This window comes from Rhinoderma darwinii, chromosome 3, assembly GCF_050947455.1.
Source record: "Rhinoderma darwinii isolate aRhiDar2 chromosome 3, aRhiDar2.hap1, whole genome shotgun sequence".
NCBI lineage: Eukaryota > Metazoa > Chordata > Amphibia > Anura > Rhinodermatidae > Rhinoderma > Rhinoderma darwinii.
Window position 1 is genome coordinate 201,208,861 of NC_134689.1, and position 18,872 is coordinate 201,227,732.

The 18,872-nt window shown below is 42.5% G+C and overlaps 2 protein-coding genes across 3 annotated transcripts in view; one reads left to right on the top strand and one right to left on the bottom strand.

The window, feature by feature from the left end:
• ALG10 (ALG10 alpha-1,2-glucosyltransferase) overlaps nt 1–18,516 on the top strand; it is a 28,083-nt gene extending 9,567 nt beyond the window's left edge. For both annotated transcript variants that reach the window (XM_075857235.1, XM_075857236.1), the window contains exons 2-4: nt 4,961–5,147; nt 14,652–14,843; nt 17,066–18,516. In XM_075857235.1, coding sequence (XP_075713350.1) covers nt 4,983–5,147; nt 14,652–14,843; nt 17,066–18,112 — 1,404 coding nt within the window. In that variant the 5' untranslated portion in view covers nt 4,961–4,982 and the 3' untranslated portion in view covers nt 18,113–18,516. The remainder of the gene's footprint in view (nt 1–4,960; nt 5,148–14,651; nt 14,844–17,065) is intronic.
• The window catches only part of TPRKB (TP53RK binding protein), a 138,435-nt gene that overhangs the window by 39,152 nt on the left and 80,411 nt on the right, over nt 1–18,872 (bottom strand). The window lies entirely within an intron of this gene.

Consider the following 18,872-nt stretch of genomic DNA (forward strand, 5'->3'; position numbering starts at 1 on the left):
ACGGCTCTCAGAATACGGTGACGCAAAAAATCATTTATTTTCTAAACAAGTGATTTTATCGCGCAAACGCTGCAAAACATAAAAAAACGTATATACAAATGGTATTGCTGTAATCGTACCGACCCGCAGAATAAAATATAATGGTCATTTATAGCCCAGGGTAAACGCCGTAAAAAATAAATAAAAATCATTGTCAGAATTGATGGTTTTTTGTCAGCTTGCTTGCCGAAAAATGGAATAAAAAGTGATCAACAAAATCGTATGTACCCCAAAATGGTACCAATGAAAATTACAGATTGTCCCTCCCTTCTGAGCCCTACAGCGTGCCTAAACAGCCGTTTACGTTCACCGATATGGCATCGCCATACCCGGGAGAACCCGGTTAATATTTTGAGGTATTTGTGGCACAAACTGGGCACAACATGTAGTGCACTAAAATGGCACATCAGTGGAAAATTGTAATTTTCACTCTACACCATCCGCTGCGCATTAAACCCTTCGTGCACCATGACTTAATAGCATGTCGTGGTGCAGGGGGTTATATATGGAGCGTCTCACGCGCTGAGCCCGCGCCATACGCTGCGGGTGTCAGCTGTTTATTACAGCTGATACCCGGGACTAACGGACAGAAACAGCGATCGCGCTGTTACAGGAGCCTGTAAAAATGACAATATACTGCAATACATTAGTATTGCAGTGTATTCTACCAGTGATCTAACGATCGGTGGTTCAAGTCTCCTAGGGGGACTAATAAAATATGTAAAAAAAAAGTAAATAGTTATTAGTGGAAAAAATTAAATAAATATTTAAAGTCCAAAAAGAAACCCTTTTCACATTTTTTCTCTAAAGTAATGTAAAAAAAATACACAAAATTGGTATTGCTGCGTCCGTAAAAGTCCAAGCTATTACAATTATTGAACTCGCACAGTGAACGCCGTGAAAAATAAAGAATTTTAAACGGCAAAATCAGTTTTTTGGTCACCTTGGCTCTACCAAAAAATGTAATAAGTGCTCAAAAAGTCTTATGTACCAAAAAATGATACTAATAAAAACTACAGCTCGTCCCACAAAATCCTGCATATATCTATATGCCAGTACATTAGCCTGTGTACGGATAGTACACAGGCAGTTGTTAGGACATACCTACGTATGCCCTAACAACAGGAAATATGGTCAGACAGCCCTTGGGTCCTTCAAAGGACCCTGGGCTGTCTGCCCATATATTATATGCCCCTCAATCGCGTCACAGGCATTCCTGTGACGTGATCCAAGGGGCATCCCCCCTTCTCGCTTTCCTCTTGAATGCTGCAGTCCGCTTTCATCGCAGCATTTAGGAGAATAGCGGAGGAGATGAGAGGTTTCTCTGATATCCGCAGTTAGGGTATGTTGACACGGCCTATTTTCGGCCGTTTTTTAGACTCTATAGAAAACAGCTCCAAAAACGGCCATAAAAAACGCAGCGAAAATCGCGAGTGGCTTAAAAAATGTCTGAAAATCAGGAGCTGTTTTCAGACGTTTTTTGTCTAGTGTGTGAACATACCCTTATAGAGCGGGGCTGCGGATGTGTAATACAGCCATTGCCCCGCTCCTGACATTAAGTACGTGCGCGGTCAACCTGAGGTGATGCGGCCGGCTTCACTAATGAGCGGCGGCGCAGGCACTGAGGACAGAACATGGGGGTGTTTTGTAGCGCGCCCTCCATGTTCTGTCTTCATTTCCGGCAATCATTAGTGCAGCGCCGGCCGCCTCGCATCATCCTGACCCCGCGCACTTGTTATCAGGACTCCGGAGCGCGGCAATGACTGATCACACAGCCGCAGCGCCGCTCTCATACATTCATATATTACTATACTGAGCTGTGCAGCTGCACAGCTAAGTATCGAAATACATGAAATAACGGTATCGAACCATTTGAGGGTGCACGGTATCGAAACAGTATCGAAGTTTTGATGCATCGTGCATCCCTAGTGTGAACATACCTTTATGTATATGGTCTTTTTTTTTTCTCAGAACGTATTGGGCTTCCATATTGTGTAAAAATAAATAAAATAATGAGTGAGATATTTAACTTTTTTATAATATATAAAGGTAAAAAAGGGAAAAAAATAATTTTAAATAACTTTTTTTTATTAGTCCCCTTAGGGGTCTTGAAGTTGCGATCAGCTGATCGCTTTAATAATGCTTTGGAATACTTAGTATTTCAAAGCATTATTGCCTGCCTGTATTTGAGGCAACATGCATACGATGTAGTTCGGCAGGTAAAATCCACACTATTTTTATGTGTTTTTTTTTTTTTTTTTTTTTTAGATGCAGATTTAACATTTTCATGCGGAACTTGTGCAGAATTATAAACTTGTTGCATACAGTTCTAAAATGTAAACGCAAGACAAATTGATGTGCTGCAGACTGTAGATCAAATCTGCAACGTGTAGATGAGATTACTTGAAATCTGATTAATTTTTCTGTATTATGCTGCGGATTTGCGGCAGGAAATCCACCCGTAATACACCTTGTGTGCATGTGGCCTTAGTGTTTCACTGGCATGGCCTAATAGGCTTATACCTATGGCAGGACTGGGGACCCCCGTGATCGCATTGTGGGGTACCGACAAGCTGATAAGCTTGTTGGAGGCCATGATTCCTTTTGACCGTGGCATCTAAACGGTCAAACAGCTGGGATCAGAGACTTCAGGCATGACTGTGCAATCACTATGATATATACATGTATGTCAGAACATTAGAAAATTGCAGAACTTTTCACTATGCAAAAAGCAAATATACTTTGATTATATGTAAAAGTTTAACCTCTTGCCGCTGTAGCCATTTTTTTCCTCCCCACCTTCTAAAAGCCATAACTTTTTTATTTTTCCGCTGACCTAGCCATATGGGGGCTTCTTTTTTTTTTTTTGCAGGACGAGATGTATATTTTATTGGCACCATTTAATGTACCCCCTCCCTGTCTCTCAATAGGTGCAACCGCTACCTATGGGACGTTTATAACATATCCCACTGGGACCCCCCCGATCACTATTATTCGGGTCCGAGCATGCACTTTGCTGCTTCGTACATGCCCTATGGTAGTTGCAGAAACACCTGAGCAGTCCACTAGACAAAAGCTAGTAGAGCAGGAGCTAAGAGGACCTTTCTTGTTTTTTTTTTAAACCACATACTTCCCCCTATTCCTGGCATCCACTGGTATCCAGCACTATAATTTTAATTATTTTTGTCCTTCCCATTGTCCCGCTACAGCCTTTTCTCCGCTTAACGTCTTATATGCTAATTTTAAGTAACGTTCAGAAAGGAGGAGACCTCATCTCTCCTCAGTCGGCGTTGCCTCCTGCATCACTGTGACCACGTCCAATCAGTGCGGACATCCTTAAAGTGATACAGTAAATCTTGTGAGGTCAGCAGGTCTAATGCATCACTGTGAGGCTGTCCGCTCTCATTGGACAGCGTCACAGTGATGCAGGAGGCAACGTCTACTGAGGAGAGATGAGGTCTCTTCCTCTCTGAACCTTTACTCAAAATTAGCATATTAGGCACCAAGTGGAGCAAGGGCTGTAGCGGGACAAGGGTAGGTCCAAAAAAACAGACCGGTCCTCTTTAAGGGGAAGGTGTCATGAAATGTTTTTATTTTTTTTATAATATTGCTTTTAGTGTGATATTAAAATAAATTGTATTTATTTGTGTTCTACTTATTATTTTTTTTTCTTACTTTTACTTCTCTATGGGGGCTGCCATTTTTTTTTTCATCTCTGTATGTGTCGATTAACGATACATACAGAGATGGAATACGCAACATACATCACCATGGAGAATGCGAACAGGAGCCGTTCCATTCACTGCAGCGTACGCTGTCTGTGTGGGAACGGCGCATGTGTCGCTCCCACACAGACCAAAACAAAGCTCGTTAGCAGAGCGAAATCCGGCGCCATTTTCATGTGGACCAGAAGCTGCTGCCGGAAAGTCAGATGACAACTTCCGGCGCGGCTTCCGGCCATATGTTCAAGGAAGCGAAGGCGCAAGGAATAGGAGTGGAGGCGGCAGCGGCGGCAGGAGCAGGTAAGTTATGTTTGTGTATGTGATGTGTGTATTATGTTCGTGTATGTTAGTGTTATACTGTCTGCTTAGCACTGTATCTAATCCTCCTACACTGTGCATTCGCTCAGAAAATGGCGGCACACAGTGTAGGAGGTTTGAAGATTAAACCCCCTCCTTCTCCTGGCACTAGCCAGAATAAGGGAGGGGGGGTTGTGTGAAGACACTAGAGCGATTTGCAGCATAAAGCAATGAGGTTGCTTTACCACATTGACCATGCTGCAATTTTGGGAACTGCTCCCTCTAGTGACCAGCACATGGAAATGTTATAAATTAGAATCTAATTTATAATACTTCCTGAGTTCTGAAAAAATTAAAACAATGTGTAATCACTCAAATAATGATTGTTTAACTAAAAAAATAAAATAATTTCTAGTGACACATTCCCTTTAAGTCATGGGGAAATCCAATGTCTTGTACTTCAATGGCAGATCCTCAGTAACGTGAACTTAACAGTGTGAGCTGTGGACAAGTTTATGGGCTCCCTCTTTGCTTCAGTCCTCTTCCCTGGTCCAGGAGGCAGAAGTTTAATATAATGAGGCCCAGTTATTAATGCAATCACGCCAGTTCAATCTGATCACCATAATTAGCAAGCCCCGAGCCCTTTTTGTACGACGTCTTTGTAATCTTTTTGGGGAAAAAAAAGGGGTGTTTCTTACAAGCTGCACTCTGCGACTGTTTTACACAACTTTTTTCAGGATAGTAAAGTAGTGGTGTGCTGTGGGAGGTACAACCAGACATAGTTTAGTAGTTGTGCCATATTTCACTATTAACATGCGCCGTTATGGGAAACGCAGCGATTGCTACTCTGTACCTTGTTTGGCACTTAATTCCACGAGTTTTCCAACTTTTTTCTTTTACAGGGTTTTTGTAACTGAGGGAAACATGGACAAGTTGGAAGGTTACTATTTCTCTGCTCTGTTCAGTGGATGTTTTTTGCTGTCCAGTTTGCTGTTTTCGAGAGTGACCCGAGAGCAGCGGGATCCGTATATGGATGAAATCTTTCACATCCCCCAAGCTCAGCAATATTGTCAAGGACACTTTAATCAGGTAACGATAACAAATGACTACATGCAGTTTCTCTTTCCTGTAGTTGTTTTGGTCTGTGATGTACAAGTCATCCAGTTGCTTGTATTCCAGCATATTCATTTTCCTTTTCCATAGAATTTAGTGCTTAGATAAAAAATAAATTATGGGAACAATTTTCCAAGCCATATTGAATTAGAAAACATACTTGGCAACTTTAACCATTTGCGGACCGCAAATAGACTATAAATGTCTGGGCAGTCCACACTTAAAGAGGCTCTGTCACCAGATTATAAGTGCCTTATCTTCTACATAATGTGATCGGCGCTGGAATGTAGATTACAGCAGTGTTTTTTTATTTAGAAAAACTATCATTTTTCCATTCATTTACACAGCACATAGTGATCTAGCTAGGTCACTATGTGCTGTATAAATGAATGGAGAGAAGTGTATGACGCTGATTGGTCACGGATTGGTCAGCGTTATACACTTCCCTCCACATCGCCCACTTGGTCAAAAAGTAAAACACGCCCAGTTGTCCATTAAGAAAGTCATTAGCATAAATCTAAAATAGGTCATAACGATCACATCATGTACCAGATAGGGCACTTATAATGTGGTACCAGAGCCTCTTTAACTCTGCAAGGGTGTTCCAGAACGTCCCACAGAATTAGCTGGTTTACCGCTCCCCAGCGGCATTTAGCTCCGTGTTACAGCTGTCTCTAAACAGCTGTATCATGAAGCTTCAACCGAAGACCACTCAGCGTGGTCTTCAATCGTGTGATCGTTGTGACAACCTGTCATAGAGATGACATTGCTCCTTCCATCGGAGCTTATGCGCCAACAGTGAGGAGCTCTGTGATACAGTTGTCTAGATACAGTTGTATCACGGAGCTTTGACACGGAGACCCAGTCTCCGGTCATGTGATCGATGTGACAGCCTGTCACATTACCCCTCCCTGCGGCACTTGCACAAAGACTGCAGTATCACTGAGCTTCATCCAGAGACCACACAGAAAAGTTTGTTCGTAAATAACAAACTTTTCCAGTTGTATCTTTCTCCCTCTCTGGCAGACTGCCAGAGAGGGAGAAAAGTAAGTAATGTAAAAAACACACGCACGCTCTTTTTTTCATTTTCTTCTTTTTTTTTTTCTTTTTCTTCAATAAATATATTCATTTGTCTGTCTGTCTATATATCTATCTGCTACACGGCGATTTTGGCTGCGACACAGGTTAACCGGTGAAAGATCGATATGCCCTGTAGCCTACATTGCAAGTAATAAAAGCCATTGTGGTTGTGCTGCAACCTGCAAGTTGCCGCAACATGACAGTTGCAAGAAATCCAACCTGTCATGTCGCAGTTACCTGCAGGTCATATCGCGACCACATTGACTTACATTGCTTGCGGTGTAGGCTATGGGACATAGTGATCTTTGGCTGTGCGACCTCTGTCGCGTCCAAAGTCCCCATGTAGTCCCAGCCTTAGATGTTACATGTGGCGGATTCCCTGCATCAGATTACGGTACAAGGCATGCTGCAGACTTTTTACATGGCAGATTTTCAAATCTATTATATGTCGTTAAATTAAATAAATTCTCTGAGGGGGGATCTAATTTCCATAAGAGTCATTTTGTGGGTGTTAAAGGGGTTTTCCAGTACCCAGAAATTGGTGGACTATCCTCAGGATAGGCCATCAATATCTGATCGGTCGGGGACCCCCGCAGATCAGCTGTTTTGAAGGGGCCGCAGCACCCGTATGGGCACTGCTTTCCCTTAATTTCTGTCACTGTTCACACTATGAATCGCAGACACACTTGTAGCGGTGGTTCACAGTATTACAGCCTTCTCCCATTGAAGTGAACAGACTGTAATGCTGAGAACCGCCGCCACAAGTGTATCGGCGATTCACAGTGTGAGCAGTGACAGGAATGAGGGGAAAGAAGTGCTCGTATGAGCAATGCGGCCCCTTAAAAACAGATGATCGGGGGGGTTTGCTGCCGGGAGCCGGAAACTGACCGATCCGACGATGGCCTATCCCGAGCACAGGCCATCGATTTTTATTTTTTATTTTTTATTTCCCTTCTTTTTTTTTGGGACTGAACAACCCCTTTAATCGTGTTTTAGCACTTCACAACATCTGTAATAGTGGTATGGTGTCCGCAAACTAACTTTGGTAAATTGCTCTCCAAAAGCCAGTTTGCGCACCATTCACTGTAAGCTCCAGCTTGCGTCCAGCGTGTAAGAAATGCACACATATTTGGTATTGCTGAAGTCGGCAGAAGTTGCCAAATATGTATTCAGGTGCGTTTACCCAGGGGCATGGACCAGATGTCAAAAAACATCACCTAAAATCACATATTCACATTTGTATTTAAAATTTTTCCTGAATAATTTTAGATACACCTTAACTTTTGCTTGTCTTCGCTGATATACAGGGTGGGCCATTTAAATGGATACACCTAAATGGAATGGTTGGTGATATTAACTTCCTGTTTGTGGCACATTAGTATATGGGAGGGGCGAAACATTTCAAGCTGGGTGTTGACCATGGCGGGCATTTTGTATCCAACGTTAGTTTTTTCAATGGGAAGAGGGTCATGTGACACATCAAACTTATCGAGAATTTCACAAGAAAAACAATGGTGTGCTTGGTTTTAACGTTACTTTATTCTTTCATGAGTTATTTACAAGTTTCTGACCACTTATAAAATGTGTTCAAAGTGCTGCCCATTGTGTTGGATTGTCAATGCAACCCTCTTCTCCCACTCTTCACACACTGATAGCAACACCACAGAAGAAATGCCTCCCGATCTGACCCCCTTAGACTTTTATCTTTGGGGTCATCTGAAGGCAATTGTCTATGCTGTGAAGATACGAGATGTGCAGCAACTGAAACTACGGATACTGGAAGCCTGTGCTAGCATTTCTTCTGCGGTGTTGCTATCAGTGTGTGAAGAGTGGGAGAAGAGGGTTGCATTGACAATCCAACACAATGGACAGCACTTTGAACACATTTTATAAGTGATGGACATTTAAGGACAGTGATGTCAGGGGCTCCTCCAGGAGAGGAAATCCCAGAAAGGGTGTTGTGGACAAATTGGCAGTGGATTCTGGGATATTAAAAGCTCCTAACGTGTGTGTGTGTGTGTGTGTGTGTGTGTGTGTATATATATATATATACACACACACACACACACACACATATATACATACATACATACACATATATATATATATATATGTATATATACACTACTGTTCAAAAGTGTGGGGTCACACAGACCATTTTGTGTTTTCCATGAAAACTCACACTTCTATTTATCAAATGAGTTGCAAAATGACTAGAAAATATAGTCAAGACATTGACAAGGTTAGAAATAATGATTTTTATTTGAAATAATAATTTTCTCCTTCAAACTTTGCTTTCGTCAAAGAATGCTCCATTTGCAGCATTACAGACCTTTGGCATTATAGCTGTTAATTTGCTGAGGTAATCGGGAGAAATTTCACCCCGTACATCCTGAAGGCCCTCCCACAAGTTGGATTGGCTTGATGGGCACTTCTTGCGTACCATACGGTCAAGCTGCTCCCACAACAGCTCTATGGGGTTGAGATCTGGTGACTGCGCTGGCCACTTCATTACAGATAGAATACCAGCTGCCTGCTTCTTCCCTAAATAGTTCTTGCATAATTTGGAGGTGTGCTTTGGGTCATTGTCCTGTTGTAGGATGAAATTGGCTCCAATCAAGCGCTGTCCACAGGGTATGGCATGGCGTTGCAAAATGGAGTGATAGCCTTCCTTATTCAAAATCCCTTTTACCTTGTACAAATCTCCCACTTTACCAGCACCAAAGCAACCCCAGACCATCACATTACCTCCACCATGCTTGACAGATGGCGTCAGGCACTCTTCCAGCATGTTTTCAGTTGTTCTGCGTCTCACAAATGTTCTTCTGTGTGATCCAAACACCTCAAACTTCGATTCGTCTGTCCATAACACTTTTTTCCAATCTTCCTCTGTCCAATGTCTGTGTGCTTTTGCCCATATTCATCTTTTCCTTTTATTAGCCAGTCTCAGATATGGCTTTTTCTTTGCCACTCTGCCATGAAGGCCAGCATCCCGGAGTCGCCTCTTCACTGTAGACATTGACACTGGCATTTTGCGGGTACTATTTAATGAAGCTGCCAGTTGAGGACCTGTGAGGCGTCTATTTCTCAAACTAGAGACTCTAATGTACTTGTCTTGTTGCTCAGTTGTGCAGCGGGGCCTCCCATTTCTCTTTCTACTCTGGTTAGAGCCTGTTTGTGCTGTCCTCTGAAGGGAGTAGTACACACCGTTGTAGGAAATCTTCAGTTTCTTGGCAATTTCTCGCATGGAATAGCCTTCATTTCTAATAACAAGAATAGACTGTCGAGTTTCATATGAAAGCTCTTTTTTTCACAATGTACCATTAGAACACTGGAGTGATGGTTGCTGGAAATGGGCCTCTATACACCTATGTAGATATTGCATTAAAAACCAGACGTTTGCAGCTAGAATAGTCATTTAGCACATTAACAATGTATAGAGTGTATTTCTGATTAATATAATGTTATCTTAATTGAAAAAAACTGTGCTTTTCTTGCAAAAATAAGGGAATTTCTAAGTGACCCTAAACTTTTGAACGGTAGTGTATATACATACACATATATATTCATATATATGTGGCAAAATTGCAGGTTTTTTTCTATTCCCCCCAAAAAAGTAAATAAAAGTTAATCAATAAATTCTATGTACCCCAAAATGGTGCTATTAAAAGTTACAACTTGTCCCATAGAAAACAAGACCTTATACAGCTATGTCGACGCAAAAATAAAAAAGTTATAGCTCTTTGAATGAGACGATGGAAAAACGTAAAAGATGGCTTGTCATTAAGGTCTAACATAGGCTGGTCATTAAGGTCTAAAATAGGCTGGTCATTAAGGGGTTAAAGGCTATTTAAACTTTTGAACAATTGTTTTATTACATTTCTTTTTATTTTTTTTACTTTTTCAGATACAGCATCTATGTATCCTGGATATATAGAAGCTGTATTTTTGCGCTTAAACCTGAATACATCAGGTCAGTGCGACTGACTGCTTCGGTGACAGTGGGTCACGCAGAATCCACCTGTTATCGATCACATCAAAGTCATGAGTTTTGATGTGATTGGTAACAGCTGCATCCTGCATGTCCCGCTGTCACCGAAGCCGCCAGTGCCGCTGACCTGAGTCAGGTTTGAGCGCAAAATACAGCTTCTATGTATCCAGGATACATAGATGCTGTATCTGAAAATGTACATTTTATTAATAAAATCCAATTAAAAAGTTGTTTTAAATCCTCTAATATGTTGTTTTATTAAAAAATAAATAAAAAAATGTGTTCAATGGTTTACATAGCCTTTAAGGGGTTAAAGAAATAAGGCAGCTTGAATATTACATGCACTTATTTGATGTATTTTATCAATTAACACTTGTTGTCTGGAGATTCACTTTAAGAACAAAGCAACTTCATGTTCAGTTCATAAATATTTATAAAAATAAATGGTTGTCAATTACTATGAGATGAACTATTGTGACAAGAGGAATGGTGCTTCAATGGCCAGTGTACTGAGGGCATAGACAGTACAGCGAAGATGGAATGCACTGTTATGACAAAAAACATATATTTAGACTAATTCTCGGGCCTGCAGCACCCGGCGCCCACACAGTTGCTGTTTTATACACTGACTGGTAAGTGCATGACTGTGATTTAATAGTTTCAGACACATTAATGTGGACAATTTCTGTTTGTAGATTTCTGAAAAGCTCTCCCAATGAATATGAAATGAATATTTATGAATGTAGAGGCATAAGACAGGGGGTTTTCCTGCCTAAACATTGGTACTTCCATGTTTGTGTAGATATATTTTCTAGATCTCTAGAGCTGGTATGTGTTACTGTGTTTAAAAGCTTCTGCTATCTTACTCTCTGGAGCCCCATCAAATCAAGAAGGACATCCAAAGGAAATAAATAAGATGAAAGCTTTGAGACACAGGATCGCTTTTTCTCGGAAGGAACTTTGTACTGCTGGAAACAAGTTTGTTTTTGTGGTCATAACTACCCTGGAGCATCAGTCTAAACCAGGGAGCTCAAACTCGGCCGGGTAAGTGGGCCACATATAGAAAAAATTAGAAGTTGACGGGGCGCATTTCAACAATCCAGTTTTTCAGTTTGTGTCGCCAAATGCCGTCCGGCGCCTCAGTTGGCAGCGTTTGGCAGACACACAAATATCAAGATTCGGCAGCCCCTTTTAAGATGGTACCACAGAGCCCTCTGTAGATACTGCCACAGAGCCCTCTGTAGATACTGCCACAGAGCCCTCTGTAGATACTGCCACAGAGCCCTCTGTAGATACTGCCACAGAGCCCTCTGTAGATACTGCCACAGAGCCCTCTGTAGATACTGCCACAGAGCCCTCTGTAGATACTGCCACAGTGCCCTCTGTAGATACTGCCACAGTGCCCTCTGTAGATACTGCCACAGTGCCCTCTGTAGATACTGCCACAGTGCCCTCTGTAGATACTGCCACAGTGCCCTCTGTAGAAACTGCCACAGTGCCCTCAGTAGATAATGCCACAGTTCCCACTGTAGATAATGCCACACACCCCTAGATAATGCCACAGTGCCCTCTGTAGATACTGCCACACATCCACCCATATATAATGTCACAGTGCCCTCTGTAGATACCACCAAACACCCCTAGATGCTGCCACAGTGCCCTCTGTAGATGCTGCCACAGTGCCCTCTGTAGATGCTGCCACAGTGCCCTCTGTAGATGCTGCCACAGTGCCCTCTGTAGATGCTGCCACAGTGCCCTTTGTAGATCCTGCCACAGTGCCATATATGGACAGGGATGTCAGGGGCTTGCCCAGAACTGGAGTCCCGGAGCAGAGCCGCTTCTAGCAGTCTGCATGGGACTCCAGCTGTGCTCCTGACATCACTGTCCAGTTCTGGGGAAGCCCTAGACATCGCTGTTCATATGTGGACAGCAATGTCCGGGGATTCCACCGAGTCCCGGAGCAGAGCCTATACTAGCGCTCTGCCCGGGACTCCGCTCTGGGGAAGACAGTGACAACACTGTCCATATATGGACAGCGATGTCGGGGAATTCCACAGAGTCCCGGAGTAAAGCCTGTTCTAGCGCTCTGCCTGGGACTCCGCTCTGGGGAAGACCCTGACAACACTGTCTATATATGGACAGCGATGTCAGGGAATTCCACAGAGTCCCGGAGCAGAGCCGATACTGGCGGCTCTGTGTCCCGCGGGCCGCAGATGACAGCCTCAGGGGCCGCATGCGGCTCGCGTTCTTGAGACCCCTGGTCTAAACTTACTTTTGTAATTACTTCTACATAGATAGATAACTCCTATACGGTAAAATCCTGATAATCCAGCATACCTGGGAAATTCCAGATTATTGGAAATCTAAAACTACTCGAAGTTTGTGTGTTTGTGCGTGTTTTGTAGATTTGATACTGAAAGGTGTGTATCTGCTACTGGAAGTTTCTTGGGAAATTTATATAAAAACAAAGTTATAGCAGCAGATTGTCTGTCATCAATAAGATTTTTCTTCAGGAGGTTATCTTTACTTACAAGTCAGTTTTGTATTCTTTTCTAACCGAGAATATCCATTGATGCCAGTTGAAGAGAATTATTTTGTATATATTTTGTCTTCATCATACTGGTACAAAAACTTCACTTCAATGCTGACCTCCAGGCAGCCTTAAAGGGGTATTCCCATCAGGGACGTTTATGGCGTGTCCACAGGATACGCCATAAATGTAGGACCTGCATCTATCTCTAGAACGGGGCCCCCTAAACCCCGTTCTACCTTTCTCGGTTCCTGCTGCCTCCTGGGCCACTTCCTTATTACATGATCGGAAATTTAGAAAACAGCGTAGCTCGCTGAGCTACGCTGTTTTCATAACTCCCATAGAAGTGAATGGGAGTTACGGAAACTGCGTAGCTAAACGAGCTACGCTGTTTTCATCTTACATGGTCAGAAATTACAAAGTGGCCCGGGAGGCAGCAGGAGCCAAGAAAGGTAGAATTAAAGGGAATCTCATCGGTTTTGAGGCTTTAAAATTGCTGACTGTGCAATAAATAGGAGGAGGAGGACATTGTAACAAAACCAGCCCCACCCCTCTGCTCTGTGTGACAGCTTTAGCGGTCTCCTGGTTGGCCTCCAGAGCCGTCACTCAAAGCAGAGAGTGGCATTTGAGACCGCTGCTCTGGGGGAATTAAACGCTGTTTTCTTGGTCATGCAAGATCACACCGGGCAGATCACACAGGCTGTCGGTATCAGGGTGTAGATAGAGAGGAGAGCAAAGAGGGAATCACATAGGCCATCAGTGTAAAGAGAGAGCATTTTTTTTACTTCCAGTAACCACTAACGTGTAAAAATGTATTATTTTTCATGTCAAAGGCATCCATATCCTAAGTGTGTAATGGTTTTACTATCACAGCTAAGGGCCACGTCATACAGGCAGATCATCAGTCTGAAGATGAACTGTGGTGGCCTGCTGGTGTTTATCCACTGGCTATGCATATGTGTTATGGGATAGTAGAAATGCCAAGACCCTTAGGACCAGTTCACATGGAGTTTTTTTGACGCGGAAACAGTGTCGGAAAAAACGGCCGAAAATGCCTCCCATTGATTTCAATGGGAGGCGGAGGCGTTTTTTTCCCCGCGAGCGGAAAAACCGGCTTGTGGGAAAAAGAAGGGACATGCCCTATCTTCGGGCGTTTACGTCTCTGACCTCCCATTAACATCAATGAAAGGCAAAGAAAGCGTATTTCACGGCTTTTTTGCCCGTGGCGCTCAATGACTGCGGGCGAAAATCGGCGTGTCGGCGGAGCAAAATCTGCCTCAAAATTCCGTTTGGAATTTTGAGCCAGATTTTCCACCTGCAAAAACTCAGTGTGTACCCAGCCTTAGGCTGGGTTCACACGGAGTTTTTTGCAGGTGGAAATTCTGCCTCAATATTCCGTTTGGAATTTTGAGTCAGATTTTGCTCTGCCTACACGCCGCTTTCTCTGCCTCCCATTGATGTCAATGGGAGGTCAGAGGCGTAAACGCCCGAAGATAGGGCATGTTCCTTTATCCCGTGAGACGGTTTTACCGCTCGCGGGAAAAAGACGCCTCCGCTTCCCATTGAAATCAATAGGAGGCATTTTCGGGCGGTTTCGGCTGCAAAAAAACTTGTCAAAAAAACTGTGTGTGAACCAGATATTAAAATGCACTCTGCACAAACCTACATATATCAGGGACATTAATCTCTAGCAGAGTGCTAAAGTAAAAAAAACTGTCCAGAGCCTGAGCATTACACTTTTTAAAGCTCATGAATCGTCTGCCTGACATGGCCCTTTAGAGATATTTTGTTCCTTTTTTTTTCTGTTTTCAAGAAAAAAAAACAAGACATTTATTTATTTTTTCTAATTAAAGTTGTTTTCAATTCTTCTTGCTCCCAGTGGGATCCGATGATCACGACTCTGCCTGGCCTGTATCTGACATCTGTCGGCATAGTGAAGCCTGCTGCCTGGCTCTTTGGATGGAGTGAGAATGTTGTTTGCTCATCTGGAATGCTGAGATTTATTAACCTCGTTTTCAGTCTTGGCAACCTGTATATGTTCTATTTAATTCTTTGCAGGATCCACACCAAGGTATCTATGAGCAGATGTTGGGCTCCCATTGCTTAATTTAATTTTTCAAGCCTGACTTCATGTCGTAGATATATATGCAAACTACTCTGCTGTATTTAAATGTTGTTACCCCTAGCAACCATATTGGAGCCTTAGTCTTCCAACACTTTGTAGTGAATGTCCTGAGATGAATGTGGAGATTGCTTTGCAGAGAGCCTTAGTATATCCTCCAATGACCCTGGCTCTATAACGCAACAAACATTCAATTACAACTAAAATCATGTTCTAGACCAGACATGGGCAAACTACGGCCCGCGGGCCACATACGGCCCGTTAGGCTTTTTAATCCGGCCCGCCGAACTTGTCCAAATTGTAGTAAAAACCGCCTTTTTTTTCCCCTTTCCCTGCAATGCCCACGTTTTCCCAATAGATGGCGCACTCAAAACACATTGACCGTTGTTAATGTGGCGCGTATTTCTCTTTATTTCACTTTAATTTTCACTTCGTTTCACGTCACCATTAAGCCCTTCTGTGAAAATGAGCGGACCAAAGAGAAGGAAAGTGGACAGCGAATGCCGAGTGTTTAATAAGGAGTGGACAACAAAATACTTCTTCACTGAAGTCCGATCAACGGCTGTATGTCTGATATGCCAAGAAGATGTTGCGGTTTTCAAAGAGTACAATATCAGCCGACAAATTTATTAACTGATAAGGGCTATTTTTCACATTTGAAAGACAGTTAATAAATTGGGTTGTAGTGTTCTTACTGTGCTATGAGGTTTGCACACACTACATTTAATGCTTTAGTATATCCGGCCCAAACACTCCCTCCAAATGCTCCTGGCCCGGCCCCTCTGTCAAATTTTAGAACCCATTGTGGCCCGCGAGTCAAAAAGTTTGCCCACCCCTTTTCTAGACTGTCTCAATTATTAGAGCACTTATGGGGACTTCCTTCAGGAAGCTCTGCTTGCCACAGAGCAATGCAGACCACTCGTGCTATGGTATCCCTTTGCTTGCATAGGGGGATTTTCTTGGTGTCTACTTTTAAAGGGGTTGTCCTACGGCGACACCTTTTTTATATTTTCATAGCCCGTCAAGCAGATAAGTTATAAAAGTAAGAATGGTGTCGGGAAGACCTCTGGGACCCCATTGTTGCCGTGAACGAGGAGCCCTTAGTCTCCATTTTCAGGTGGAGAGCAGTACAAGCATGTGCTGTCCCTCTCCATAGACTTAAATGGGGGTGTCAAAAATAGTTAAATGCACTTATTCGGCTTTTTGTGTTAGCCCTATAGACTTCAATGAGTGCTTTTTGCTATTTCCGATGCCCCCGTTCAGTTCTGTCGAGAGAAATGGCATATGCTCGTCCTGCTCTAAACCTAAGAATGGGGAATAAGAGCCCATTGTTATCATCAATGGTGGGTATCCAAAGGTGAGACCCCCCACCATTCTTCCTTTTATAACCTGCCTGACGTGGTACAACCTCTTAAAGTATAACTCTACCTTGGAGAAACAGCTTTCAGCATATTAGAATACAGAGTTTATAGCAATTTCCTAATATGTGTTTACTAGCAGATATGATTTTTTCATTAACAGAGACCGGACGTGCAGAAATCCAAAATTCCAACGCAGCCCATGTCCATTAATGCTAAGACTAGTTGCACAGTCTTCCTTGTTGACGACATGACTCTTCGTCATGTGACTGGCCCCGCTGTACTCTATGTAATTGCTGTACTACTGCTACTGCTCGAGTAAAAGTACCCCAGAGTACACAGAGTACCGATAGAGTACAGCGGGGCCGGTCACATGACGAAGAGTCGTATCGTCATCGAAGAAGGCTGTGCAACTAGCCTTCCGATCCCCCACCAGCACTATAAAAATCTATTAAAATCTCATAATCCGCGTGACGGGGGACCGGAATGTATATTGAGTACACTGCCAATACTTTTCGCTCCACACATAACCCCTTTAACAGCATTATATTGCCCTCATGGTGTATATATATGACATCAACATTCTGTTCACTGTCTTATTCAGTAGTATTAACTGTATATTCTCATTGGTTATAAATGTAAGTTGAATGTAAAATGTTCTTATTTTCCATATCCTATGAATTCATCATTTGCTTTTTCCATGTATGGGCCTGAAAATGCACCCCACAGAAAAAAGAAATAAATGTAAGGAAATAAATAACTTCTCATTGCGATCTCACAAAGCAGTCTGACATCTGTTTTTGTGTTCCACAGGTTTCAGCATTAAGAAGAATCTTGTGCACCCTCACTTTATATTTGTTCCCCACACTTTATTTTTTTACATTTCTATACTACACCGACCCTGGCTCCACGTTTTTTGTCCTTTTTACTTATTTAATGTGTTTGTATGGAAATCACAAAAGTGCAGCTCTTCTTGGGTTTTGCGCCTTGTGTTTTCGTCAGACAAACATTATATGGATCTTTTTTTGTGCTGGAAACATTATTTCTGAAAGGGTGATGGAAGCATGGAGAGCGCGGTTGAAGAAGAATGATGAGAAGCATTCCTCTAAGAAGACTTCTTTAGAGACTATAAGCGCTTTAAAATTTCTCACCCACTATTTGCTGAGCCCCCAGAACGTTCTGACTCTGGTCCTATTAACATGGCCTTATGTCATCTTAGTGTTGTGTTTTCTTGGGTTTATGATCGTTAATAATGGGATTGTAGTAGGAGACCGAAGTAATCATGAAGCCTGTCTCCATTTCCCCCAGTTATTTTACTTTTTTGCATTTACTCTGGCCTTTTCATTTCCTGCTTTCGCCTCAATACAGAAAATAACAGACTTCATTAAATCAGTATGGAGACATCCACTCCTATATGCAGGCCTAGCTTGCATCTCTCTGCTTCTTGTTTGGAAGTTCACATATGTTCACCAGTACCTGCTTTCTGATAACCGCCATTACCCTTTCTACGTCTGGAAAAAAATATTCCAGAGACACGAGTTGGTAAAATATGCACTTGTCCCTGGATATCTTTTTGCAGCCTGGAGTTTTGTAGATGCTCTGAAGACCAAATCTGTATTGTGGCTTCTGATGTTTTTTGTTTGCATATTTTTTGCTACAGTTCCTCAGAAATTAATGGAATTCCGATACTTCATCCTGCCATACCTCCTCTTCAGATTAAATACATCCATTCCATCTACAAGTAAGCTTCTTCTAGAGTTGGCACTATATATTACTGTCAACATATTAACATTTCATTTGTTTTTGAATAAAACTTTTCACTGGCCAGATAGCGAAGAAACACAGAGGTTTATGTGGTGAAGAGAAGGGTGATGGCCAATCAGGTATCTTTGGTTCTAACGAATTGATCAGATGATAAAACTGCTTTTCTGTTCTTGCAGGGAACCTCAACATTCTTGTAGTGAATAAAAAAACAACTCAACGTAAGGTGTGTTCACATCAGCGTTCGCTTTCCGTTGATGGGTTCCTTCTGAGCTTTCCGCGAAGGAAACCATCTACAGAAAGGCAAATGGAAACTATAGCTTCCGTTTGCATCACCATTGATTTGAATTTTAATGATTCGGTTGCTAATGTTTTCTGTTTGTCTCTGTTCCGTAATGGTTCCGTTGTTTTGACGGAATCCATTGTGTAGTCGACTGTACCATTTCGGAACGAAGACAAACGGAAACCATTAGCAAAGGAAGCATTACCATTGAAGTTAATGGTAATGCAAACGGAAGCTATGGTTTCCATTTGACTTTCCGTTGGTGGGTTCCTCAGATGGAAAGCTCAGAAAGAACCCATCAACGGAAAGCGAATGCTGATGTGAACGAGCCCTTAGACTTCGGCTTTACAATTACATGGGCCCCAAAACAGGCAGCAGTGTTTCCACATTGCAACAAACCTTAGTATTGAATAGTACACATCTGTAAACCGGCGCAATGCAAAAGATTACAGTACTTAGGCTGGAGTTTGCTATCCATGGCTTCAGTTCTTGCTGCCAATTCTGCATTTATTAGCTAAGGTCTTCATATAGCACCAGCCTAACGGTGGACTTTATTCACTGCCAATTCAATATTGA